This window comes from Saccopteryx leptura, chromosome 3 (assembly GCF_036850995.1).
Source record: "Saccopteryx leptura isolate mSacLep1 chromosome 3, mSacLep1_pri_phased_curated, whole genome shotgun sequence".
Taxonomy (NCBI): Eukaryota; Metazoa; Chordata; class Mammalia; order Chiroptera; family Emballonuridae; genus Saccopteryx; species Saccopteryx leptura.
The window spans coordinates 128,011,425-128,039,120 of NC_089505.1; the positions used below are offsets into that span (position 1 = coordinate 128,011,425).

The window sequence follows — 27,696 nt, forward strand, 5'->3', positions numbered from 1 at the left end:
TAGTCTTCACATATTTGGGTAACTTTATTTTCATTTTATAGTAATTTTTAAGCCCTATATTCAATGACATCAATTTTAAAAGCTCTATGAGAAATGAAAATTTAGGTATCTATTATACTTTTCTTTTAAAAAAACAACAACAAAAAAGACCCCCCAAAACTTAAATTTCTGAATGAGCAAGATTCACTTTTGTAGGCAGTGGCCCCGCTTCCTCATGATCTTCAGCTGCAGACCTAACCACCACCAGAGAAGAAGCTGGGTATCTGTTTAGTTTTTGTTCATTCACAAACTCCAAGTCACCGTAGATACTTAGCTTCTGCAAAAGAAAATTAATTCATGTTAGAATTTAGATAATTATAAACTTCACTAAGTATGTCTTCAAACCACAATTAAATCAATGGATATTTCATAAAAATAATTCTATAAATGTCCTCAATAAGAATGCTTTTACTCAAAGTGTTACAGATAGGTGATTCAATTGCCAGTGATGGCCAAAGAAAACTTTTCCACATGTCCCAACTTAAAATATTTAGAAGCATAACAACTGAGTATCAAAAAAAATTGCTCAGGTCTAAATGGAGTTAGTGTGGTCATACCAAGAGCATTAATTTGCCATGTGTAATTTTTTCTTTTTTAATTTGAGTTTTTTTATTTTTATCTTTTTCAAATGTTTAGTTTATTGATTTTAGAGAGAGGAAGGGAGAAAGCAGGAGAGAGACAGAAACATCTGCTTTTGTTTGTGTCCTGACCAGGGATCAAACTGGAAACTTCTGCACTTCAGGATGATGCTCTAACCAACCAAGCTAACTGGCCAGAGTGCGATGTTGATTCTTTAAGTCAGTGGTTTTTAACTGCCAGTCCACCTGAAATTTCATGCCGGTCTGTGAAAGAGTTAAACACTCTAATGTTGTACAAAAATTATAGTCTAGAATCATTGAGTATAATCTTTTTTTTTAAGACTTTATTTATTCATTTTAGAGAGGAGAGAAGGAGGGGAGAGAGAGAGAGAGAGAGAGAGAGAGAGAGAGAGAGAGAAGGAGGAGGAGCAAGAAGCATCAACTCCCAAATGTACCTTGACCAGGTAATCCCAGGGTTTTGAACTGGTGACCTCAGCATTCCAGGTCGACGCTTTATCCACTGCGCCACCACAGGTCAGGCCGAGTATAATCTTTATACAACATCAGGGTGGTTAACTCTTTCACGGATCGGCATAAAATTTCTGAAGGGCCAGTGGTTGAAAACCACTGCTTTAATACGTGATCAATTTCTTTAAGATCTTAGCTCTCCAACCAAGTTGTCAAGTTGGAGTAAGCAGCTTTGTTACTGAATGTTTTAACTAAATACATTTGGAAAATGTGCTGTTTTAAAAGGCTGTGAGAACAAAGAATTTACATGAAACATTTTCATACTGACAGAAAGGTCTTCATAAACATACAAAAGCTCCTTAAATTATTATCTTATCCAAGAAGATAGTGAAACAAAAAAAATAAAAGCATAAAATAGAGTCACTGCAAATGTTATAAAATTCATTAGAGTATAATGCTAATGTCTAGTATCTTATGCAAGTAGGTCTATTTAGATGTGGGTCTAGCTCCTAATAGCAGAAAAACAAAATGAAAAGTATTTATTAAGAAATAGGATAGAGCTCTGGCCGGTTGGCTCAGTGGTAGAGCGTCGGCCTGGCATGTAGAGGTCCCGGGTTTGATTCCCGGCCAGGGCACACAGAAGAAGCGCCCATCTGCTTCTCCACCCTCCCCTCTCCTTCCTCTCTGTCTCTCTCTTCCCCTCCTGCAGCGAGGCTCCATTGGAGCAAAGACGGCCCGTGCGCTGGGGATGGCTCCTTGGCCTCTGCCTCAGGCGCTAGAGTGGCTCTGGTCGCAACAGAGCGACGCCCCGGAGGGGCAGAGCATCGCCCCCTGGTGGGCGTGCCGGGTGGATCCTGGTCGGGTGCATGCATGAGTCTGTATGACTGTCTCTCCCCGTTTACAGCTTCAGAAAAATACAAAAAAAAAAAAGAAAGAAATGAGATAGATTTTATTGTTTACTCCTACAGCAATACATCTCTGAATCATGAGTTACAAATTGAAGTGCTGACCTCACTGAGAGAGTATAGAAATACTCAATGTTAGAAAGGTGCATTTAAAAGATATTGAATAAAGAGCACCTGGAAGATTTTAGGTATCTATCAATACTGATACACGCTACAACATGAATGAACCTTGAAAACATCATACTAAGTGAAAGAGGCCAGTCACAAGAGACCATATATTGTCTATGGCTGGGGTGGTAGTGGTCGTGCTTGGGAGGAAAAGGGGAGTGACTACTAATGAGTATGAGTTTTCTTTCTGAGATAATAAAAATATTCTAAAAGTGGTGTCGTTGTGATGGTTGCTTACTTGTTTCAGGTTTCAGATATAGTTTGCTGCCTACTGTTTCAAGGCAACAAGTATCCTGCAAGGAGATAGTCTAGTACCTTATACTTTTCCAGTAAGAGAATATCCTCCAAACAGACTCAGTGGTTGATGGACTGGACATGGATCTGATATACTGTGACCTCCTTAAAACCCAGAATTCACATGTGATAATTTTCTCTAGGGTATTGTGGAAGAACAACTTTCACAACTCTACCTAGTAACATTTAAAGCCTTGAAATAGCAACCAAGAACTGTCTGACATTTCAAACAACAACAAAGAAGAATGTGAAGAGATGGAGATGAGGTGGGAGATAGTGTAAGGAAACTAATTAATTGTTCAGCTTTTAGTAGAAAGATATTACTAAAGTTGATAAACAAACAAACAAAAAAAGAAAATATAAAAATGGTAACTACTTAGAAAAAATTTTAAAAACTATTGGCTGGGGAAGATTTAATTCATGTTTACACATATTACTTCTAAAATTAGACGAGATAGGACGTATTCAGGATGGTATGGCCGTAGACTACTTCTAAAATTAAAAATAAATTTAGTTAGTAAATATGTATCTGGGCTTTAGGCTTCGCTCTGCCACTAATCAGTTATGGAATCTTGGAAAAGTTACTTAAATCTTTTTTAAAACTTCAGTTTCTTAACAAAATTTGGATTAAAAAGCTGTGGCATTTATATTCTTTTCTGAGACTTAAAGCTTCTAAATGGTAAGATTCTTGGTCTTTTTTTTTTCTTAGACAAAGAAAATAATGTTTATTATATATAATTTAAGACATGTTTCACCCTACTTCCTAAGTCTTGGAAGCCTTAAACTCTGTTTCATCTTGATCTTTGTAAGGTCGGTGGATAATGAGGGATGGTCACGTGGGGAATTCAGACCCGCGGGCTTTGGCTAGGACTGCCCACTTTGGCTGGAACCGCCCACAATCAAACCCGCCAAAGGAAGCTTCCCAGGAACCATTTGGAAAGAAGCGATCATCTGCCAGCCAGTGAAATTTCACCACGTCATGTTAGCTCCACTTCCCTAGAGGGACCCTTTAAATATCTCCCACGCGGTTTAATCCGTGCAACTTCCCTGACCTCCATCTCTCCTCCATCTTTCTTTCTTCGGGGCCAGGGAACCTTGCTGGGCGGGATGTGTGCTCTGTACTCAATAAAGCCGTCTGCTATTCCACACTTTGTGGCTCTGGCCTGTTCCCTCCTTCTCGGCGGGGAAAAATACCTTACATTTTGGTGCCGAAAACCCGGAAGGAGTTAGAAGTCTGCAAGGACCGCTCCTTCCACCCCCCCTCCGAGAAAGAACCAGGACCTCTGACCCACTTCGGCGCACAGTGCGGTAAGTCCCTTGCCTCCAGCATTCCTCTCGGTTCTTTCCTCTGAGACTCCCTGTCCGAAACCATAGCTACGTCAGGGGAGTCTTTTCTGTCCATCCGAGTGAGCATGTGCTTGGGGAGACCTCCCCAAGCACATCCACTTTCATCCGTGGCTGGACCTTGAGTTTTTAGGACGCTAATGCTCAAGTCTGACCACTCCGAGAACTGAGGGCAGCTGTTGGGGCACAGGAATCTCCCTCCCTAAGGAAGAAGAAACTGTTCTTCTTCTCCGCTGTGGCCAGGCCACAGAACCCACTGAATTAGCCTCCTGAAGGGACTTTCAGTGTTAACACCCTCACCAATTTAACTATCGCCAAAAAAGTTGGGAACTGATTGGAGATCTCTTACATTCACAGCCTCTAATTATTCGCGCACCTGTCTTTAATCTCTGTGCCGCCTGTTTCACACAGCACAGGCCTTTTTCTGGCCAGAGAAACCTCACCTAAAACCTCCACTCCTAATCTTTCCTTCTCCGCGGACTCCAAACTCTCTCTCCCCTCCCTTCGCAAAAACCTGTTTCTTATTCCTTATTCACCATCTACTACCATCTCTTTCTCCTCCCCTGCTGGCCAGGGGCCCCTCCGTCAGGCCTTTCTCAGCCTGGCATTGGCTCTTACACCAGTTTTCAGGACGTCCAACCCCAATTTTCTTGCAGGAAGTTCCTGCCCTGTCCAGCGTTTCCTGCAGGATCTGGGTGTCGGGCTCCGCACGAGCCCCCCTCCTCTTATTCCCAACCCCCTAAACCCCTATCTGGAACCTGTGAACACAGCATTTAAAGTTTTTAACGGTCTCAATTAGTAGAAACAGGCCAAGGCTGTTTGCCAGGCCCCGCATGCATCAGAAGGTAACGCTCCAAACCCTGACTCTTGTGGCAACCCTGAGACCAGCAGAGCCACCAGCAGCTTGCTTTAAGTGTGGCAAGCAGGACCACTGGTCCCAGCAGGGCCCCTGCCCACGGCTGCCCACTGAGCCCTGCCCTGACTGCAAGCAGCCCAGTCACTGGCGGAGTGATTGCCCCTTCGGGCAGCAGGTTTTTTCCTCAGTGCCTCTACGTGGAGGACAAGCCGCCCAAATGGAAGGCCAATCCAGCCAGGTGGGTGCATCGCCCAAACTCCTAGGACACGGCCTGGACTCGGAGAACCCAGGGTTTTGCAACAACTGAGTAAGTCCATCTCATTTCTTGTGGACATGGGGGCTGCCTTCTCTGTTTTTACCTTCATACTCTGGACCTCTAGTTCCCTCACAGGTTTCGGTTATGGGAATGGATGGGACCCTCTTCCTTTCCCCTTTTTACACCACTCCTGACATGCAGTTCTGCCTCAAGCTTGCCTCCTTACAGGACCACTGGCAGTCGGAACCACTGGACTCCATCCATCTCCAGCTCACCAAAAGGCTGGACCCTGCAAATCCCCTATTACTCCTCTCTTTTTTTAAAATCCTTATAGGACCGCATCTGTGAAGTTTCTCCAGTCAGCCACACAGATGTTCCTCCTGACACCCCTCAAAGCCACCACCTTCCAATCTCCCCTTCCCCACGACGCCCCTATTCAGCAGGAAGTAGCCAGATGAATAAACGGCGCCCCTTTTTCTATTTAACACAAAAGGTCAGAATGTAAGGTCGGTGGATAATGAGGGATGGTCACGTGGGGAACTCAGACCCGCGGGCTTTGGCTAGGACTGCCCACTTTGGCTGGAACCGCCCACAATCAAGCCCGTCAAAGGAAGCTTCCCAGGAACCATTTGGAAAGAAGCGATCATCTGCCAGCCAGTGAAATTTCACCACGTCATGTTAGCTCCACTTCCCTAGAGGGACCCTTTAAATATCTCCCACGCGGTTTAATCCGTGCAACTTCCCTGACCTCCATCTCTCCTCCATCTTTCTTTCTTCGGGGCCAGGGAACCTTGCTGGGCGGGATGTGTGCTCTGTACTCAATAAAGCTGTCTGCTATTCCACACTTTGTGGCTCTGGCCTGTTCTTCCTTCTCGGCGGGGAAAAATACCTTACAATCTTGTTCTTCACTATACTTTTAATCCTTTGAATAAGGATGGGCACATAAGAACTTATCCATAAACATACATGATTTACTAACATTAATGTTTTTAAGAGTCTTCTGAAGTCCTTTAACTGAAAACATAAAATCAGATAATCATGTTTTTGACAAATAAGGAAAAAGGAAGCAAACATGTGAAGAGATAACAATGAGGATGCATGCATATCAACATCTGTCATTATAGCAAATTTCTGAGGCTGCATGATCTTAGGAAGAAACATCTAATACTGCTAAACCCTGTTCTTATATGTCAAGTTTGACCTGCCTGACAAGGACCACTATGAATGACAACTCTTCTTAGCTTGATCACTCAATAAGAGACAGTAACACCCCATTAAGTTTCAAAAATTACATAAATGTGGAAGAACAGAGGAAGAAAAGTGGCAAAAGAGGACCAAAATCTTTATACATCAAGTCATTCAAAATGACACTGCTTTACGATCAATCAGAGAAATGAAACTCTTTGCCAACTCTTTCTGGCTATTAGGTATATGATGAATACCTATGTGCAAAGCAGGCTAAAAATAAATTATTTTAGAGCTTTCCTAAATAAGAAAAATAAAGCTGCTCATAAGTTTCTATGACCACTTTCCAGACATTTATTACCACCATTTTAAGTTTTTTTGTAGTGCTTGAAAAGGAAGCTTTTTATATTTCATGTTGAAACTCCAAGATACCAGGTCCTACTTGGGAGAGACTCATTCTCTCAGCGGGCTTATGATTTCCTACAAACACTGAGGATCATATATTCAGGCGTCCCCAAACTACGGCCCGCGGGCCGCAATTTGGCCCCCTAAGGCCATTTATCCGGCTCCAGCCGCACTTCCAGAAGGGGCAACTCTCTCATTGGTGGTCAGTGAGAGGAGCACTGTATGTGGGAGCCCTCCAATGGTCTGAGGGACAGTGAACTGGCCCCCTGTGTAAAAAGTTTGGGGATCCCTGAATGTAAATAACATAACAATATAAATAGCACTGCTCACAGATAAATTACACTTGTATAATTAAAATGGAGTCTCAACATAGAATTGGTGATGTCACAAGCAAATGTGTCAAGAGCAAAGGCAGTTCGAGCCCTGAAGAACAACAGTAATGATATTGTAAATGCTATTATGGAATTAACAATGTAGTAATCTTAATTTTTTTGGTGTTTCAAAAGAGTTACTACAGCTTGGTTTGAAATTTGTACTGTTTCTATAATTAATAAAGTTATGGCTTATTGTGGGATGAGAAAAGAAATAAATAAAATGGAGTCTCATGTTGCTATGGAGAGGGGTCAGAAATAACTGATGTTCCAATAATAAAATCAATAAAAAGGCTTTATAAAAGTAAAGTTTAGATAGCTTTTCCCTGGCCAGTTGGCTCAGTGATAGAACATCGGCCAGGCATGTGTATGTCTCGGGTTCGATTCCTGGTCAGGACACACAGGAGAAATGACCATCTGCTTCTCCACCCCTCCTTCTGTTCTCTCTCTCTCTAATGGGAAAAGGGAGGTGTTCCCCCAAAAATCTGAAAGAGAAAATTTCTCACAGAATTAAAGCTATACAATCAAAACAAAACCCATGCACAGCAGAGATAATATCTAAAATGAAAAGGAAGGTCAAGAGTTGTTTGAAAGGGAAGGAAAGATCCCCAAGTCTATAGGATGTAACCAAAACCACAAAAGGCATTGCTACATCTAAACAATACCTCCACAAGTCAAGTAAGGAGGAAAGAGAGGAAACACTATGGAAGATCCACCTAAGAACTATTTGGATAAGAGAGAGTGTGAGCATCCTGGCTCAAAAACATGAACCATGTGGTCCCAGTAGTATTCATCTTCCTAATGTTAGTGGGCACACAAGAGATCAGCTCCTGATATGAATCACAAAATCAACTCCCCTATTTATGATTCCCAGATAACTAAAGAAACTTAAGGATATTGGCTTTGGTTTCAAATTCTGGTTTTACCACTTACTAGTATGTGCCACTGGGCAATTATATACTCTCTCTTATAATTTTCAGATCTGGAAAATGGGGATACTAATGTCAGCCATCTCACAGAATTAGTGAAAGGACTAAATAAGCTAATTTATATAAAGTACTTAAAACAGTGCCTAGTAGAACATGCTCAAATTAGTCAGTAGGTCTGGGGACCAGAATCCAGGTTGTTCTAGGGGTGAGGAGAAGGAATTGGGCTCTTAATATACACAGGAAGGAATAAAGTACCACATGCTGGAGAGGTCAACAAAGATATATTACTATAGGTTTGTAGCTTTGTTTGTACAGGATTTAGAGTGCATGGGGTAACTTTAACAGAATAGCCAAAGGCAATCCTATGTAAGATGGGTAATTTCATTTTATCAGAAACAATGACTAAAATATGCACATCAGAACTAAAAATAACACAAGTAACGTAGCAAGAGGATGTCATCAGTACATTCATATCATAAGCAGATGAATTTTATAGAAGTTTATGCAATCTTTAATACTTTAATTCCCAATCCTTTCCAACTTTATCCATTTGGTTTAGTTTCCTAATATAAATTCTTTCAAACAAGTCAGTTCCTTACAGTACTTCCCTGATAATTAGCTTATTTTTGTCAACATTTGGGAAAACTGTCCCCCCTCCGCTCTCTGCTAATCCATACCTACCCATTCTTCAAAATTCAGGTCAAGATCCACATTACCTAAAAGCCTTATCTGACAATCCCAGCACACGGTATCTGCTTTCCTTAGCGCTTTATATATTTGTTATTTGTGCAACATAAAATCCTTATCAGTCATAGGAAAGACGGTATACAGGAAAAAGCACAGGAGTTGTGAGTCTAAAAGACAAGAGCGAATTCCAGTCTCAATACTTTCTTTGCTGTGCAATCCCAGGATGGTTAACTGAACTTTGTAAGCCTGCTTACTCATCTATTCAATATAAATGGATAAAACCTGCTATAGAGCACTGCTGGACATGTAGGATATATGAAAATACTTTGTAAATCTTAAAGAACTATATAGAAGTTAGTTATCAGATTACCCTATCCCATTTTCTAGCTGCCTGTATCACATATCATCTTAAAAAAAAAAAAATTATTATCTTGATTATTCATGTGTAAATCTTCTATCAAAACACATCTTTAGTCCTGGCTGGGAGCGCAGTCGGTTCATCATCCCAATACACTAGAGTTGCTGGTTTGATTCCCTAGTCAAGGCACATTCAAAAGAATCAACAAGGGCCTGACCTGTGTGGCGCAATGAATAAAGCGTTGACCTGGAACACTGAGGTCACTGGTTCGAAACTCTGGGCTTGCCTGGTCAAGGTACAGACAAGAAGCAACTATTAGGAATTGATGTCTCCTGTTTCTTCCCCCTCTTTCTTTCTCTCCTGTCTCTAAAAATCAATAAATAAAATCTAAAAAAAATAAACTGTTTAATAAAAATCAACCATATGAATGCATAAATGGAAAAACAAACTGATTCTCTCTCTCTTCTCTAAAATCAGTAAAAAAGTTTTAAACAAAGAAAATGGTATCTTTATAGTCTATTACAATAAGATTGTTTTAGTGCAATGCTAAGCACATGCCAACTACTTACTTATTGTTAGATTCTATTTCAATTTTCTTCCCTTCTTTTTTTGTTTAACAGAAATTAATTAATTATTTTTAATTTTTATTACTGAATTTTAGTGAAAGAGGAAGGGAGAGAGAGACAGGGAGAGAGAAACACTGATCTATTCCTTATGTGCCCCGACTGGGGATCGAACCAGCAACCTTTGCACTTAGGGAGGATGCTCTAACCAACTGAGTTATCCAGCCATGGCTCCCCTTTCTTCTTTTCACTCTTTTTCTATTGTACCTTCAAAGCACAAGATAACTAGTTCATTTTATTTGGAGTTGAGGTCAACAGACATTATTATTTCATATTTAGTTATATAAATAACTTTCTTTCCTTGAAAGCCAAATTGAATCATCAAATTATAAATTTCCCAAAACAAAACCCCTTTATCTTAAGTTACGTTTCTTGGGTCAGTTAAAATTTAATTACCAAGGAAGTCAGTGATAGTTTTCCATCTCTCTCAGGGTTAGATACCAGAATACTTTAACTCAAAATCAAACAATCTAACCTTGCTGCTCCTAAAGCAGTAATTACTCTTTAAATTTTAAGTGGTTCTACAAGTCTTCTTTTTTATTTATTTTTATTTTATTTTTTTGTGACAGAGACAGAGTCATAGGGACAGACAGACAGGAAGGGAGAGAGATGAGAAGTATCAATTCTTCGCTACAGCACCTTAGTTGTTCACTGATTGCTTTCTCATATGTGCTTTGACTGGGGGGCTACAGCAGACTGAGTGACCCCTTGCTCAAGCTAGTGACCTTGGGCTCAAGCTGGTGAGCCTTGCTCAAACCAGATGAGCCCGCGCTCAAGCTGGCGACCTTGGGGTCTCGAATCTGGGTCCTGCGCATCCCAGTCCAACGCTCTATCCACTGCGCCACCACCTGGTCAGGCTCAAGTCTTCTTTTTTAAACATCACCTTAGCACAGTGGTTCTCAACCTGTGGGGTTCGCAACCCACAGGTTGAGAACCGCTGCCTTAGCACCTGGTGGTGTAGTGGATAAAGCATCGACCAGAATGATGAGGTTGCTGATTTGAAACCCTGGGCTTGCCTAGTTAAGGCACATACAGGAAAACTACTATAAATTGGTGCTTCCTGTTCCTCTCCCATTTCTCTCTGTCTCTGCCCCCTCTCTAAAATCAATAAATAAAATCTTAAAAAGAAAATCACCTTAGGAACTGATGTCAACAGCTTATTTTCAGTCTCAAAGAACCAGGAAGAGCCTGACCAGGCGGTGGCACAGTGGATGAAGTGTCAGACTGGGATGAGGAAGACCCAGGTTCGAGACCCCGAGGTCACCAGCTTGAGCGCAGGCTCATCTGGTTTGGGCAGAAGCTCACCAGCTTGGACCCAAGGTCACTGGCTTGAGCAAGGGGTTGCTTGGTCTGCTGAAGGCCCACAGTCAAGGCACATATGAGAGAGCAATCGATGAACAACTAAGATGTCACAACGAAAAACTGATGATTGATGCTTCTCATTTCTCTCCGTTCCTGCCTGTCTGTCCCTATCTATCCCTCTCTCTGACTCTCTCTCTGTCTAAAAAGAAAAAAGAAAAAAAAAAAAAGAACCAGGAAGAGAGAGAAACACTACTCAAACCAGCCAACATATATGTTAACTATGGTAGTTAGCTTTACAGAAAACTGGAACAGTGATACTTGTGCTGCAAACCTGTAATTTTCATGTGTGCCAACCCCCAGGTGTATGATTAAAAGCACCAAATCTTCTCTTTATTTCATTAGTAGAGAGGCCTTGGTTTTCTAGTTAAACAAACAGGCATTTAATGATTAGTCACATGGCTCAGTCTTCAAATGGCCTAAGTATTAGAATTAAATTTACCTCAGAGGGAACATACTGCTCCACAGCTGTAGCAACAGTTGCACAACAAATCCAGAGCAATACCATCACTGAGAGGACAAGAGTTGTGGTTAAAATCCACCCCGAGTTACTGGAAAAAAAACCCCAACAATTAGTCATGTTAAAATTTTATAATATAAGAAATAGGAGATTCTTAGTAATTAAAGGCAATCAACCTTATGTACTTAGATTAACAATATGATTAAAACTTTATGGTTACTATCTATACAATCAATTACAAAGCCTTATGTATAGAAGGAAATATTATAGTAGGTACTATATTTGAGTAGTATGAAGTCCTTCCCTCCATTTCTCAAGTTTCTGTAACACAGCTGTACCCTTTTATAATTAAAAAAATCAGACATACTGTACTGGCTTTCTTTTAAATGTGTAAAATTAAAGCAAATTACTGTCAAAGAAAATTTTAAATTACTAAATAAGATAAGGCAAATGAAAGTGTCCTATAAATTATACACTGCTATAAAAGTGTCACATACATTATTTTGCAAGATATTACAATGATACTTGTTTTAAAGAAACTCAATATCCCAGAGTTAAGGTATAGACTAGGAAAATTATGAAACAATCATTTGCTTTATAAGGAGATTCACAAAAGGCTTCCAGAAATTACCTTCTCTAGAACATTTCAAATATTTAACCTGCCACAATTTACTTACAGTTCAATTTACAAGAGTACATCTATTATGAGGCATTCTGTACCCATTATGGAGTATCTCAGTAAAGACATAATTATGTTTCTTATGACTAAAATATCTTAATGTAGGAAGCCAGTGACAAGAATCAGCAACTAGAGCTTCTTCTCTGACATATTATTTGACAAACTATAGGTTAAGATTTCAAAAATAGGAATAAGATAAGCTATTTTTAAATATTTAAGAGACTAATTCTGAAAAACTATGTAACTAGGTAGTCTAGTTGAACGAGGTAGTCCAATTTTCACATCTATGCTCACCCAACATTGCCTAATAAAATATATGAAGTTACCACCATAACCCATACACCTGATGGTTTGCCAACACTTGAATATGCTAAGGTAAAAGCATGCAGTCATTGTTTGTACTTAGCAAAAGAGGTAAACTTTAAAAAATGCATTGTATCTAAAAGCAGGGAACTCCAATATGATGTGTAAGTATTCCAATTTAGAAAGATAAGAAAGTAAAAATATTTTTAATGAAAAAATACCTAACTTATATATTCCAGCCCTAACCTGAATGCTAAGTAATTCCCTTCCACACCACGAGAAGGATATATTTGATATATGCTCTAGTCACAACTAGTTAAGCCACAAAACAAAGGCTCATTTTATGTAGTCAATCCACTTCAACTTCTACAACAAAACATTATCCTACAAGACTCTCAACTATCTCTGTCATCTCCTGTACTCCTTACCTACTCCTACTGCCCTAGTTCAGACCTTGTAACTTGCCTCTGATTTAACTAAGTTCTCCAACATGATCCTCTCCTTTACAGAGCCCACTTCTTGGGTTTTTTTTTTGTGTGTGTGTGACAGAGAGATGGAGAGAGGGACAGATAGGGACAGATAGACAGGAAGGGAGAGAAATGAGAAACATCAATTCTTCATTGTGTCTCCTTTGTTGTTCACTGATAGCTTTTTCATATGTGCCTTGACTAGAGAGCTACAGCAGAGTGAGTGATCCCTTGCTCAAGCCAGCGACCTTGGGCTTCAAGCCAGCGACCTTTGGGCTCAAACCAGTGACCATGGGGTTATGTCTATGATCCTACGCTCAAGCCAGCAACCCCATTCTCAAGCTAGCAAGCCCACACTCAAGCTGGTGACCTTGGGGTTTTGAACCTGGGTCCTCTGTGTCCCAGTCCGACGTTCTATCCACTGTGTCACCGCCTGGTCAGGACAGAGGCCTTCTCTTGATCATTAAACATTATTGTTTTCCCACTCCTATCAAACTCCTGTCTACCTGGATTTGGTCAAATCTCTCAAACAAGTGTGCTAAAATTAGCAAAAATCTCAACTCATCATTTAAGACATTTCTATCTACTCTGTAAATCCTTCCTTTGAAAGCTCTGATAGACTTAGTACTCCTTGCACTCTATATATAGGAGAGGTATGTATTATAATATGTAGCAACCATTTTTGTGTTGTTTACTGTTTGCATGTCTGTCTTTATACTAGACCTGAGAAATCCATAGAGGTAGAGACTGAACATTCTTTCTTAGGTCTTAAGATCCTAACACAGTACCTGGCATATAATAAACTCTCCAAAAAGAAATGGTAAGTGAAAAATGAGTGTGACCTCATTTTCCATTCTGGAGGCCAAGGGTAACTTTCTAACAACTATGTGATAAAATAAAAAGAAGCACTGTAGTAAGAGCCAGAAGACCAGATTCCACTGACTAACTAGGTGATCTTGTATGCAATCATGGAAAAATAACGACCCTTTAAAAAGCAGACAGCTATGGCAGAATAGCATGAGTAGAAGATGTAGAATTAGGGAACCTAGGTATGAATTTTAACATAGTAGATATATAACCTTGGGAATAGTTGATTCGCCTCTCTTATCTATCTACTTATCACAGTGTACACTGTTCTAAAAGTCAAATAATATCAATGAGAGAAAAAAGCATTTCTAAAAGAATTATTTTTAGCCCGACCAGGCAGTGGCACAGTGGATAGAGCGTCGAACTGGGACACGGAAGACACAGGTTCGAAACCCCAAGGTCATTGGCTTGAGCACAGGCTTACCAGCTTGAGCCAAAAGGTTGCTGGCTTGAAGCCCAAAGTCACTGGCTTGAACCCAAGGTTGCTGGCTTGAGCAAGGGGTCACTCGCTCTGCTGTAGCCTCCTGGTCAAGGCACATACGGGGAAGCAATCAATGAACAACTAAGGTGCTGAAACAAAGAATTGATGCTTCTCATCTCTCTCCCTTCCTGATTGTCCCTACCTGTCCATCTCTCTGTCTGTCACAAAAAAAGAATTATTTTTATTAAAATGTAGTACACTATTATAATAATTGATGTTTGTGTACAGAAACTTCATAGGATTAAATTTCTAGTCAAAAAGTTATGCCCTGGCCGGTTGGCTCAGTGGTAGAGCGTCGGCCTGGCGTGCAGGAGTCCCGGGTTCGATTCCCGGCCAGGGCACACAGGAGAAGCCATCTGCTTCTCCACCCCTCCCCCTCTCCTTCCTCTCTGTCTCTCTCTTTCCCTCCCGCAGCCGAGGCTCCATTGGAGCAAAGATGGCTTGGGCGCTGAGGATGGCTCTGTGGCCTCTGCCTCAGGCGCTAGAATGGCTCTGGATGCAACAAAGCGATGCCCCAGAAGGGCAGAGCATCGCCCCCTGGTGGGCATGCCGGGTGGAGCCCGGTGGGGCGCATGTGGGAGTCTGACTGCCTCCCCATTTCCAGCTTTGGAAAAATGCAAAAAAAAAAAGTTAGTTGTTTCCTCAAACATTTACAAAATTAATTTAAAAATGTTAGATTTAGAAGAACTATAGTATAATGACAAAATCTTAAAGAGCAATAAATCACCAATAAGATGCCAAGTAGTAAAAGTATTGAGAATAAATTATAATTTAAGATTAGGTGATTACTTAGCTTATATTAAATGATCACATTGCAACAAAAATCCTAAACACTAGAAAGAAAAATTGTTCTTTTCTGCAGAAGGTCAAAAGTAGGTTTAGAAATGAAAGGGAAAATTTAAAGTCAAGTCCTTATTTTCTTACCTAGTCTTTACTGATTTTAGTCAGTAAAAGGCATCAATCTCCAGATTCCATAAGACCCTTCTGATATCTGATAAAACCTGTCAAGAAACTATTTCTATCACAAGAAATTACAGGAAGCATGCAGTTTGGACTACTGCAGTCTTACACCTGAGATAGAACATGGTGTGAGACCATGAGGGCAAGCACTTGTCTGCGGTTCCACTCAAGTGCTTGGCCTGGTATCTGACACAGAGTATAAACAGTTACCAATAAGTGTTAAGACCCACTTTCTCTTTTTCATTATTTCTAGAGGAAGGGGTGTAAGGGGAGGACTCATATCGTAGCTCCTTGGAGGAGTGAGAACACACATATTTTAAGAAAGCCCTTTTCACCCTCAGAAAGCTTGATATTCCTTCCTAGGAGGGCATAAGGGACCAATTACCCCCACATGCCCACTTTTCTCTGCCAGCCTTTCAGAATCCTCCACACAGTTGATACTCCTTAGTATAAAACATGGAGCCCTCCTTAAGCTATAGTTCTTAGCTACCTCTAATAATCTCACGTGTGGCCTTGCGCTAAAAACAAAAATCTGATCCCCAAACCATTAACATATACTTCATTTAAATGGCTGGAGTAGCACATTTCTTAACATAAATCAAGAAATCCTAACAAGCAAGCTTTTGTACTGTGAAAAAACTATCTGCTTGGGTTTTACCAAAGTAGTATGCGTATTACCTTTTAAATAAACTAAAATATCCAAAAGTATAAGTTTGGTAGGGAAAAGGTAAAAAAGTTGTTTCACTCTTGAGCAGTTAATAAAATTTTAAAATAATAAAAAGGAATCTATCTCTCCAAGCCAGATTTTATCTCCTACACCCATTAATAAAGAGTGGCACAGTGACTAGACTGTTGACCTAGGACACCAAGGACCCAGGTTCAAAACCCCAAGGTTGCCTGCTTGAGCAGAGGTTCATCTGGCCTGAATGGAGGCTTACCAACTTGAGTGCAGGGTCGCCAGCTTGAGCTCCAGATCATCAACATGAATGCAAAGTCACTCGTTTGAACCCAAAGGTCACTGGCTTGGCTTAAGCCTCCTGGTCAAGGCATGTATGAGAAGCAATCAACGAACAACTAAAAGTGACACTACGTGAGTTGATGTTTCTTCTCTCTCCCTTCCTGTTTCTCTCTCTCTCAAAAATAAATAAATAAAATAAAGAAAATGTTAAAGAAGTTTCAAAAAATAAAGAGGAATACATACAGAGATAGGCATCTTAAAAAGCCATCGCTTTCTTCATCCACAAGATAGCTCCTGTGTGCTTGTGATCTCATTTGTAGATCTGCTGAAATAACAAGGTACATGTTTATGATATTCTGTACTCCAAAAGTCTCAAGTGACTACTTTTAGATCTATATACTTATAGAAAACCAGTTTTTATTTATTTTTATTTTTTTATTTTAAGTGAAAGGAAGGGAGATAAATGCAGACTTCCACATGCACCCCTACCAGGATCCATCCGATGACCCCTGGCTGGGGCCAATCCTTGGCCCATCTGGGACCAATGCTTGCAACCGAGCTATTTTTAGTGCCTGAGGCAGAGGCTCCACAGAGCCATCCTTAGCGCCCAGGGCCAATACACTCTAATCAATCAAGCCATGGCTCTGGGAGGAGAAGGGGGGGCAGGGGAAAAGTAGAAGACTGCTTATCCTGTATGCCCTGACCAGAAATCAAACCCACGACTTCAACAAGCCGGGTTGACACTCTACCACTGAGCCAACTGGCCAAGGTAATAACCAGGTTGTTTTTGGTTTTTTATTTAATGATTTAGCGAGAGAGAGCGAGAGAGAGTAAGAGAGAGAGAGAAAGAAAGAAATATCCATCTGTTCCTGTATGTGTCCTGACCGGGGATTGAATCCACAACCTCTGCACTTAGGAATGATGCTTTAACCAATCAAGCTATCCAGCCAGGGCCAGTTGTTTTTATAAATATAATTTGATACATTCAATAATGAATGAAAGTTCCTACGGCACATCAAAAACCAAATGGATATTCTACTACATTAAAGATTTCTTATTTTATTTCCAAATACTAAATGACACTGAAGCATTCAATTTAATTACATGTGGGTTTAAATAATAGAATTTGGTTTATTCTAATGTAAAGTTAAAGATGGCATTATGTGCTGTCATTATCCACCCAGTAAAATAATTAGAAAGTTAATTAAATCAGTATCTTAAATGAAGTATGAGCTAGTACATTTTAAAAGGTAAGCTCAGCCTTAGCTTGATGTTTTATATTCCATTAGTTAAAATTCAATTCTAGTATGGAAATAAAAATAACAGTAAAAACTCATACTTCCAGGATTGTTTCACTGTTTGGTTTATTGGGATATATCAGCATACTTCATTAGTTTATACTCGCAACATCATTCAAAGCAAACTAAATGCTTTTAGAATGGTGTTTTTAAAAGTGCAGTTCCCACCTGAGACAATGTCAGAAATGCAAATTCTGTACCAGAGCTAGTAAATTGGAAACTTTGGTGATGGTGCTCATAAATCTGTTTTAAGAAGCTCTCTAGATCCTAATGCACATTAAAGTTTGAAAACCATTGTTTTAGAAATTGTTTGTTCACCTCCCATTAGTGTAAAAACAATCACACAACCAATTCTGCCACAACCAGATTCGACTGCTAATGTTTTTATCCCAAGCTGCTTAAAATAAAACTTACAAGACATTTTTCTTAGTGACGATTCTTTCAAATTTGTAGGCTCATGCTCCAACTGTGGTGCATACTGGATTTCTGGCTTAGACTGAAATAATGATGAGAGCAATTAAGTTATCTGTGCTTCTTAAGTCTTCTTCAGTAGCAAGTTCAGTAACACATCATCTCTACAAACATTCAAATTGAGAGAAAAGTAACAGAAGTACGGTATAAAAACAAAACAAAACACATTAACCACAATATATTTTAATTGCACTTCCTAAATATTAGATCCAGTGCCTTACAAACAGATTTCTGGCATCATCAAGCATTTAGTTTAACTTCCTGACAACATTTTTAAAAAGTAGAAAAAAGAAGGACAAATTAGAATATACTGCATTAAATATCATGCCCTGCAAAAATGAGTTCTAATTCTAGTTGATCAGGATAATTTAGCAGACTGACAGAATTTTTGGCTAAACATTTATTATCCCTATTTTTTTCTCAACTGAAACATTCCATTCTTCCTTAAGTATGAGTAATCCATAAATTATAGCTAAGTACTCCACACTTTATATATAGCACACTGATCCTCTGGAGCTGGGGCTTCTCCATCTTAGTTACACTCAAGTTGACACAAAGAGGGAAACGAAACTAACCTCATATCTAACCAGGAATGAATGAGGGCTCCGCTCTTAAGAGTCAACTTATGTTTTAACTTAAGTAGCTTTAGGACACAGAACTTATTCATGAACTTAAAGAATGAAAATTTCTTCTGTGTTTTACTAATTAGAAACTCAAGGCTTAGGATAGTGCTAAAAATCACATAGTAGCCTTACAGAGTGGCTTACAGTAAGCCACTCAGTAATAATAATTATAGGTTCGCTTTAATGATTACAAAAGAAAGTACCACAACATAACTTGTGGGGTTGCAAATTTAAGGTTTTTAACTATGAAATTAAAAGGAAGATAGTATGCCCCTCTCCTTCCTCTCTGTCTCTCTCTTCCCCTCCCGCAGCCGAGGCTCCACTGGAGCAAAGATGGCCCAGGCGCTGGGGATGGCTCCTCGGCTTCTGCCCCAGGCGCTAGAGTGGCTCTGGTCGCAACAGAGCGATGCCCCGGAGGGGCAGAGTATCGCCCCCTGGTGGGCAGAGCGTCACCCCCTGGTGGGCGTGCCGGGTGGATCGGGGTCGGGCGCATGTGGGAGTCTGTCTGACTGTCTCTCCCCATTTCCGGCTTCAGAAAAATACAGAAAAAAAAAAAAAAAAAAAAGAAAGATAGTATGGTAGGGTGCTATTATGAGCTTTGGAGCTAAAGTTTGAACCTAAGTTTGAAGCCTATTTTTGTTACTCACTGGCAGGGTGCCCTTAAACAAGTTAGACTCTCAGTTTCTTTGTCAATAAAATAGGGATAATACAACCTCACGAGGTTGTTTGAAGATCTGAGATAAAATACATATATTCCCTACTACATAAGAACCTTAAAAAAAATAGCTACTAGTATCACATCACATGGTAAATAATGAGGTAGGAGAAAAGTTACCTCTCTAGCATGCAATTTGCTTCTTCAGTAAGCTCTCTTACAAGAGTTATGAGAAAAAGCCCTAAAAACAACTAAAATTTATATCATATTGCTTTTCTCTATTTCCATACACAAATTCATGCCACTATTTATAGTCAAAGTATATTAATTATCTCCCATATCTAGCATTTTTATTTGATCAATTTAAACCACTATAAAATTTAGAAAATTCAGAGTTCTTGTCTGATAAGGACTGATGGGCTTTAGAAAGGCTTCCAATGGGCAGACGGAAGGGTAAGTCAAATTGTGTCACAATGTCCAATGTTTCCATTAGGCCAAATAAGTAATTATTATTTGACAATCAATATTTATAAGTGACTACATACATGGCTCTATGCCAAGACATTCAAGACATATATATTTATGGTTGTTAGTATTTAGGGGAATATATGAAGCATAGTTGTCACCTGGAATATAACTATTTTTCCATCATCAGCTTGAAGATAAAAAGTCCATGAAGAGGTTATAAAGCTCTGGGCAGAGTCCATCATGTCACTCCAGAATGACCTCACCAAAGTTAGAGGGAAGAGTAGATGCATTTTTGGCATCAGGGACATGAGCTTTAAAAAAAATTAAACCATGATAAATATATCATTATTTATATATGTATATTCAAGAGAGCAACATAATCAAGATTCTCCAAATCCTTATTGGGACAGGTTATAAAGAATTAAGTGAATCTATGATAATCATTAGGATTAGATAAACTCTTAGTTATCCATATAAATTGACTATGGTAAAGATAAAAATCCATTTAATTTGCCACCAAACATATTTATAAACTACCTATCACCTGTATAGAATAAAAAGCTTCTGAATCAGGTCCAAAAATATGGAGAATCTTAAGATTTGATTAAATAAGGACTAGCAAGTCCTCAAGAGTAGAAGGGAAAGGGATAAATCACACCATTTTCATCTTTAATGCTTTCAAGTAAAATAAATCATGCTATAATGAACATCAATGGAAAAACGAAAGAAAAATATCAAAAGAATACATGGATAAAATGTAAGACATGACACAGGGCAGAGTGAGAAAAGTATTTATGGGCTCAACATATATGTGTATATATAGTAAGTTACTGATAAGATTTAACACTAATTGATATCATCTCTCTTCTAATTCTGACTCATAATTGTGCAAAATATGCAGTATCATTTTTAAAGGAAAAAGATTAGAAACAACCTACATGCCCATAAATAAAGGAATGTTTAAATAAATGATACATCTCTATAATAGAATATTACATAGTGAAAAAAGAGCAGACATTCATTATGTATACTTTAATTTTAAAAAAAGAATTCATATGTTCTTGTATGTGCATAAAATATCTGTATTAGTAACTTAGGCTACTTTCATGGAGGAAAAGAGATATGAGCCAGGAGTCTTTTCACTATTTATTTTTTTTACCTTTTGAGTTTTAAATCATATAGCTGTATTTTCCATGCAAAAGTTAATAAAATTAAGAAATTTTCCCCAGTACATTTGGAGCATAGAGTATGAGGCATGGGGAAATATAACAAATGACATAGGAGAGGTAATCATGAGCCAGGTAGTGATAAGTGGTTTGGACTTGAACCTATATGCAATGGGGAACAACTGAAGTCTATAAGATAGGAGTATGATATGATGAGATTTCCATTTAAAAAATAAATGTTTGGACACACGAAAAGATAAACTAGAGGGGGTTAAAGTGGAAAAATAGTTTGGAAGTTAATTTAGTAACATATATGAGAAATGATGATGACTGTAGCTGGAATGGAAAAAAGGACTCCGAACTATCAATTTTCCTGAAACTCAGTTTCTCTGTATGTAAAAGGGGGATAACATCTTCACTAACCCATGAGAAAAAACAAAATGACATTACGAACATGAACATATACTTTTTTTTAAAGATTCAGATTTTTCTTAGTTTTTTTATTTATTTATTCATTTTTTAGAGAGGAGAGGGAGAGACAGAGAGAGAGAGGAGAGACAGAGAGAAGGGGGGAGGAGCTGGAAGCATCAACTCCCATATGTGCCTTGACCAGGCAAGCCCAGGGTTTCGAACCGACAACCTCAGCATTTCTAGGTAGACGCTTTATCCACTGCGCCACCACAGGTCAGGCCATGAACATATTTTTTAACAGTAAAGAATTATACAAAAATAGAATTGATTTTTCTATTTGCAAACATATAATTTGCTTGCTGAAAACTAATTAAAAAATAGAACACTAAAACAGGATCAAGCAGGAGATAAATATTTTAATACAAGTAAGTGCAATCTAAGCAGGCAAATTTGAAAGAAAATTTTGTTTCATACTTGTTCTTGTCTCAATTCAGCAAATGGAAGCTGATTCTGGCAACCAAGATGGCAAGCATACTGCTCATCAGATTGGGAATACGCTTCTGTACATGCTGTTAAGAGAAAAAATAGTCAAATTACAAGAAAGAGAGAGAGAGAGAGAGAGAAAGATAGAAAAGAGATTTGGCATTTCATAAAGAAATTTCTTAAAAAGCATTTCAATATGAATTTCCAAATTTGGTAATAGTAGCAAATGTACCATTTTAATAAAACCCCTATCTCTTATCTCCCACAATTCAATCAGGAATAAATCTATTAATTACATACTTGGGCTCTGGCTATATGATGACATTCATAAGAGGGGAGCCGCATAGCTAAGGTTTGCACAGTGGAAAAAACATTAAATAGGCAACCTCATTTAACAGGTAATCTTAAGTTTTGGCTCCATCATTTGTTGGCTGTGTATGTGACCTGGGATGATTGTTTAACCTCTCTATTGACTTCCAAATGTCTAAAATGGAAATACAACCACCTACTTCATAGGGTTGAACAAACTATATTTTAGTGATTTACTGATTTATATTTTATGATGTTACTGTTCAGAACTAGATCGTTTAGTTGAAAAGCAAGGGTCCCCATATGGGCCACACACACACACACACACAAAAAGCAAGAGTATTCACATGGCAAGAAAAAATAAAACAATCAGTCTAACACCCTAAATTCTGAGAAAATGGAACTTAGAAAATGTTCTACAGCAGGATTCTAAAGTTGAAATGAATCTTTACCAGATATACTCTCTTCATTTAGTTCACTAGAGCCATTTCTTTCTTGTGACAGAACATTTCACTACTATAACAATCTTATTTTTCTTTCCAACCCAGCCATGTACTTGTAATATACTTCTCAAAGACACTAGATAGTAAACTGAAAAGCATTATGCACATATTAAAAATGGCTAGGTAGGAGACTGAGCCATAAAAAATAAGGTAATGTTATAACAGAGCCTGGGTATTAGTCATGGGATAGCAATAGGGAGTAAGACGCTTCCTCCTACATGAATAAACAGTGTAATGTAATAAACGGACAAAATCCCATTATAGTTCTTTAAAAAGTTAAATGTCAATTTTGTCCTGATTACAGGCTTCTTTTATTAAACACATCTCATCTCTTTCAGCAAAAGGTAAGAATAGTTTTCTAAGAGATGACAAAGACCAAAAAAAAAAAAAGAGACAACAAAGACTCCGGTTACTTCTTTTATTGGCGTGACCCACAGAAGAATACACTATTAAATACTGAATCAAAGGCCTGATTCAGTAAAAAAAACTAGGAGCTAAGTCAACTAGCCTATGATTGAAAGGCTTAGGAAAATTATACCATCCACTGAAAAGGTAGTGATGAATTATGAGAAGGGTAATTACTACAGCATTTGTCTAAACCAAGTACTTGCTTAAACAAAGGTGTTCTATCCACAGTACAAAATAAATATTGTCTCAACAAATAGATGAAATTTAAAGCCCATGAAATTTCTATTAGCAGCTACTAAAACTCTAACTTCATAATAATTAAAATATGTTAGATGACTAGTTTAAACATTATGCTTGTCATTTTCTAAGGAAAATATCAATATGTTAAAAGTATAACACATCTCAAAGACAACACCAATGTCACATACTGTTCATGTCATTAGCATAGCATCTTACCAGATTCACATTCCAATTTGGTCCGATTTAAATCAATTCCGTCATCCACAAACTGACAAATTGAAAACAGCCTGCAACCTCTCTGACATGCGTACAGCTCCTCTTCCTAGGGAATTCAAGAACAGGGAGAATTACAAAAAAATAGTATATTTTCCTCAGGGAAAAAAGGTCAAAGGAAAGTAAAGTTAGTAGAGTTTATTATAAACTTTCCAATAAAAAATTTTATAACTGAAAGTAAAATGATAGGAACCAGGTCATATCCAAGACCTCTGCCGTATAAAGAGGTTTTAGTTTGTTTTTAAAGTGATATCCAAGAAAGAAGCCTAGTGGGTAAAATCACTCTTTCCTCATATTTTGTGGGAAAAATTGAAAGAAAAAAATTAAGTAACATAATTAGAACTTTAACAGGGATAGAAATGAGTAAGCAAGTACCTTAGGATCAATAGCATACTTCTGCCACATAAATATTTATACAAATCATAAGCTTATCAGGAAAAGTATCACAATCATCTTCACATGACAAATAGTGCTATAACAGCCCCTACAATGTGAGGTGTACATCTATAAAAATGCATACATAAAAAGATTTTTAAATCTTGGCTTATTAACTAAACACACAAACAGCAGCAATAGTGTGCCATATGGGAAAGGCCAATGGAATTAGACAGACCTGGATTAAAACCTTTTAGGTGAGTGACCCAGCACATGTTACTTTACCTATCTAACTCTGTTTCTCATCATAAAAGGAGATAATAGCTATAAATTATCTCTAATCCCCTCAATAACACGGGAGGTAGCTATTCCTAGCACAGTGCCTGGGACATACAAAGTGCTCAATAATAGTAGTGTTAATCATAAATAGTTTTAAAATAGAAAACAATAGTTATAGGCATCACTGTATATTTTTGTCAGCTCAAGAAAGAATATATTCTTCACTATTGAAAAAAGTTACCTGCTTAGTAAGACTAATGACAATGTCTTTTTTTTTCTTTTTTAAATGTTTATTTTATTGATTTTAGAGAGAAAAGGAGAGAGTGAGAGAGAGACAGGAACACTGATCTGTTACTGTGTATGCTCAGACTAGGGATTGAACCAGTAACCTCTGCGCTTTGGGATGATGCTCTAACCAACTCAGCTATCCGGCCAGGGCTGTCTTTTTTCGAGTGAGTGAGAGAGAGAGAGAGAGAGAGAGAGAGTGAAAGGGAGAGAGATGAAAAGCATCGACTCAGAGTTATGTCCCTTTAGTTGTTCATTGATTGCTTCTCATACATTCATTGATCAGAGGGCTCAGGCCAAGCCAGTGATCTCTTCTCAAGCCAGCAGCCTCTGGGCTCAAGCCAGTGACCATGGGATCATGTTGGTGAGCCCACACCCAAGTTGGCGACTTTAGGGTTTCAAACCTGGGACCCAGGTCAACGCCCTACCCACTGCACCACTACCAGTCAGGCTAATAACAATGTTGTCAACAGGCTTTCCTTCAATTAACACATAAAGTATTTGAAACAAAACAATACATGTAGAGGAACCTCTTCAACTTACTGTGTGATCCACTGTGTACAAACTGGCAGGCACCTAATAAGAAAACAGCATGTGCATACACCAGTTAGCAACCAACAGAATACAAAGCTATGCATTTCTTTCCAGGAGAGAATTAACAAAATTTATGTAGCAGTAGCAATCCATCAGCAAGAAATGGCTACAGTCTAATATCAAGCAAGTTTTGGCCCTGGCTGATTGGCTCAGTGGTAGAGCATTGGCCCAGCATGTGGATGTCCTAGGTTGGATTTTTGGTCAGGGCACACAGGAGAAGAGACCATCTGCTTTTCCACCCTCCTCCTCTCCCCTCCCCCTTTTCACCTCCAACAGCCATGACTAGATTGGTTTTATTGGTTCTAGTGCATCATCAGCTGAGGATGGCTCCCTGGCCTCTGCCTCAGGCACTAAAAGTGGTTTGGTTGCTGAGCAATACCCTAAATGGGCAGCATGGCCCAGTAGGGGGCTTGCCAGGTGGATCCAGTTTGGGGCATATGAGGGAGTCTGTCTCTCTGCCTCCCCTTCTATCACTTAATTTAAAAAAAATAAATACAAGAAGCAAGCTTTATTATACAGCTTTGAAGAGAGCACATTTTTGGACCTCAGTTCTAGCTGCATTCATTGTTTGGTGAAATTGAAAGAATTTTAGCAATTAAAATAAATTTCATACCTGAATAGCTTTTGCAGACTTTGTACAACAGTGAAAGAATTCTCATGTCTTTGGAGCACCACATATTTCCTTCTATTGCACAAAGGATGTATAAACTCATTAGTATGAGCTTTACTGAATGTCATTTCATTTTCAGATATGTTTTCTTCTGTTAAACCAACCCAATAAGCCCTCCAGTACCATTTTCAGAAAAGAATATGTATGGCATGGTGAAAAGAGTCTAGGTTTGAAGCTCAACCTCACCACTTATTCTATACAACTTTGGATCTCTCTCAGCTTCAGTTTCCTCAGTTGAAAAACAGGGACAATACCCTTCTATCAATCTTGAATATGAGGATTACACATTTTATACTCACAATATAATTAATATTGTGCTATACTAGCTAATAAATAGACATAACATTAATAACATATTTAATGAGCATCCATAATGTGCCAGGCACTGTACTATCACTTAACATCTGATACAACACTTGGCACAGAGTAGACACTCAATAGATGGTTATGAAAAATCATATCCTTATTCCAAGTATGTGTCTCATGTTCTAGATAACATTATTACTCTAAGTAAATAATTCACATCCCATTTATCACAAATGACTGGCAAGCTTTTATAAAATATATATCCTCTGATTTAGAGAACAAGGAAATGGTATTCTCCACCAAACCGAATACCAGTTAAATAGTTGTAAGGAATCTCAATAATATTATTTATATTATTTATTTACTTATTTATTTTTTACAGGGACAGAGAGAGAGAGAGTCAGAGAGAGGGATAGACAGGGACAGACAGGAACGGAGAGAGATGAGAAGCATCAATCATCAGTTTTTCGTTGTGAGACCTTAGTTGTTCATTGATTGCTTTCTCTTATGTGCCTTGACCGTGGGCCTTCAGCAGACCAAGTAACCCCTTGCTCGAGCCAGCGACCTTGGGTCAAGCTGGTGAGATTTCTGCTCAAGCCAGATGAGCCTGCGCTCAAGCTGGTGACCTCAGGGTCTCGAACCTGGGTCCTCTGCATCCCAGTCCGACGCTCTATCCACTGCGCCACTGCCTGGTCAGGCTATATTATTTATTTTAAAATGGTTTTTAGAGAAAGAAAAAGAGAGAGAAAAACATTGACTTGTTGTTCCACTTTTCATGCATTCATTGGTTTACTCTTGTATGTGTTCTGACCGGACTGAACTCTCAATCTTGACAACACTCTAACCAACTGAGCTACCCAACCAGGGCTCAATGATTCTATTTAAAGATTTTATTTGCATTTTCATATCCTGAACTAAGTCAAGCTAACTATTCTCTCATTATTCAGCACTACTAATATACATACCAAACAGGCTTCATAATATAATGAAAGAAACATTTTTTTTTAAGAGAGACAGAGAGAGGGACAGACAGACAGGAAGGGAGAGAGATGTGCAACATCAACTCATAGTTGTTCATTGGTTGCTTTTTCATATGTGCCTTGACTGGGGGGCTCCAGCTGAGCCAGTGACCCCTTGTTCAAGCCAGCGACCTTGAGCTTCAAACCAGCGACCATGGGGGGTCATGTCTATGATCCCATGCTCAAACTAGTGACCCAAGCTCAGGCTGGTGAGCTCATGCTCAAGCTAGATGAGCCGGGGCTTAAGCAGGTGACCTCGAGGTTTTGAACCTGGATCCTCAGCATCCCAGACTGATACTCTATCCACTGTGCCACCACCTTTGTCAGGCAAGAAACAATTACTGACATATGTTAGGCACTGTGCTAAGTATGCCACATATATTATCATTAATCCCCGCACTAGTTCTGCAGGGTATGAAGGTGTTTTTCTACAGCTGACAAAATGAAGTGAGGAGAAGTCATCAGCAAGGACACACAGATAGTAAAAGTGGACTGGGGATGGAAGCTGGGTTTGTATGGTTCCAGAGCCCACACTTTACATTAAAAAAAAAAAAGACCAGGCTGGATCTAGTTAGCTTCATTATTAATATAAACTTACGGTATGTTTCTTGTATTTGAACCCATGCAAATGTTTTTAGGGACAGTATACATTGATTTAAGTGTAGAAGTCAGAATTTCTCATTTCTCTCTTCTGCTGTATTAGTCTCTGACTGAAAATTTTAGAATACCCCTCTCCCACACTTTGTCTTGAAAGGAATAATCCTCAATGCAATGTAAAATGTAAACAGACATATATGGGAAGTGAAAGCATTCAGAACTTTTTTTTGTGTGTGTATTTTTCTGAAGCTGGAAACGGGGAG

The 27,696-nt window shown here is 38.8% G+C and overlaps 1 protein-coding gene across 4 annotated transcripts in view; it reads right to left on the reverse strand.

The window, feature by feature from the left end:
• The window catches only part of TMEM59 (transmembrane protein 59), a 29,406-nt gene continuing 1,710 nt past the window's right edge, over window positions 1–27,696 (reverse strand). The window contains exons 2-9 of one of the 4 annotated variants that reach the window (XM_066376356.1): window positions 24,791–24,823; window positions 23,252–23,357; window positions 21,567–21,661; window positions 19,674–19,826; window positions 17,713–17,794; window positions 16,244–16,322; window positions 11,268–11,376; window positions 1–316 (exon numbers count right to left, since the gene is read on the reverse strand). In XM_066376356.1, the coding sequence (XP_066232453.1) occupies window positions 161–316; window positions 11,268–11,376; window positions 16,244–16,322; window positions 17,713–17,794; window positions 19,674–19,826; window positions 21,567–21,661; window positions 23,252–23,357; window positions 24,791–24,823 (813 nt within the window). In that variant the 3' untranslated portion in view covers window positions 1–160. Of the gene's footprint in view, window positions 317–11,267; window positions 11,377–16,243; window positions 16,326–17,712; window positions 17,795–19,673; window positions 19,827–21,566; window positions 21,662–23,251; window positions 23,358–24,790; window positions 24,824–27,696 lie in introns of all 4 variants that reach the window. The other 3 variants (XM_066376355.1, XM_066376358.1, XM_066376357.1) reach the window with 3 other exon arrangements.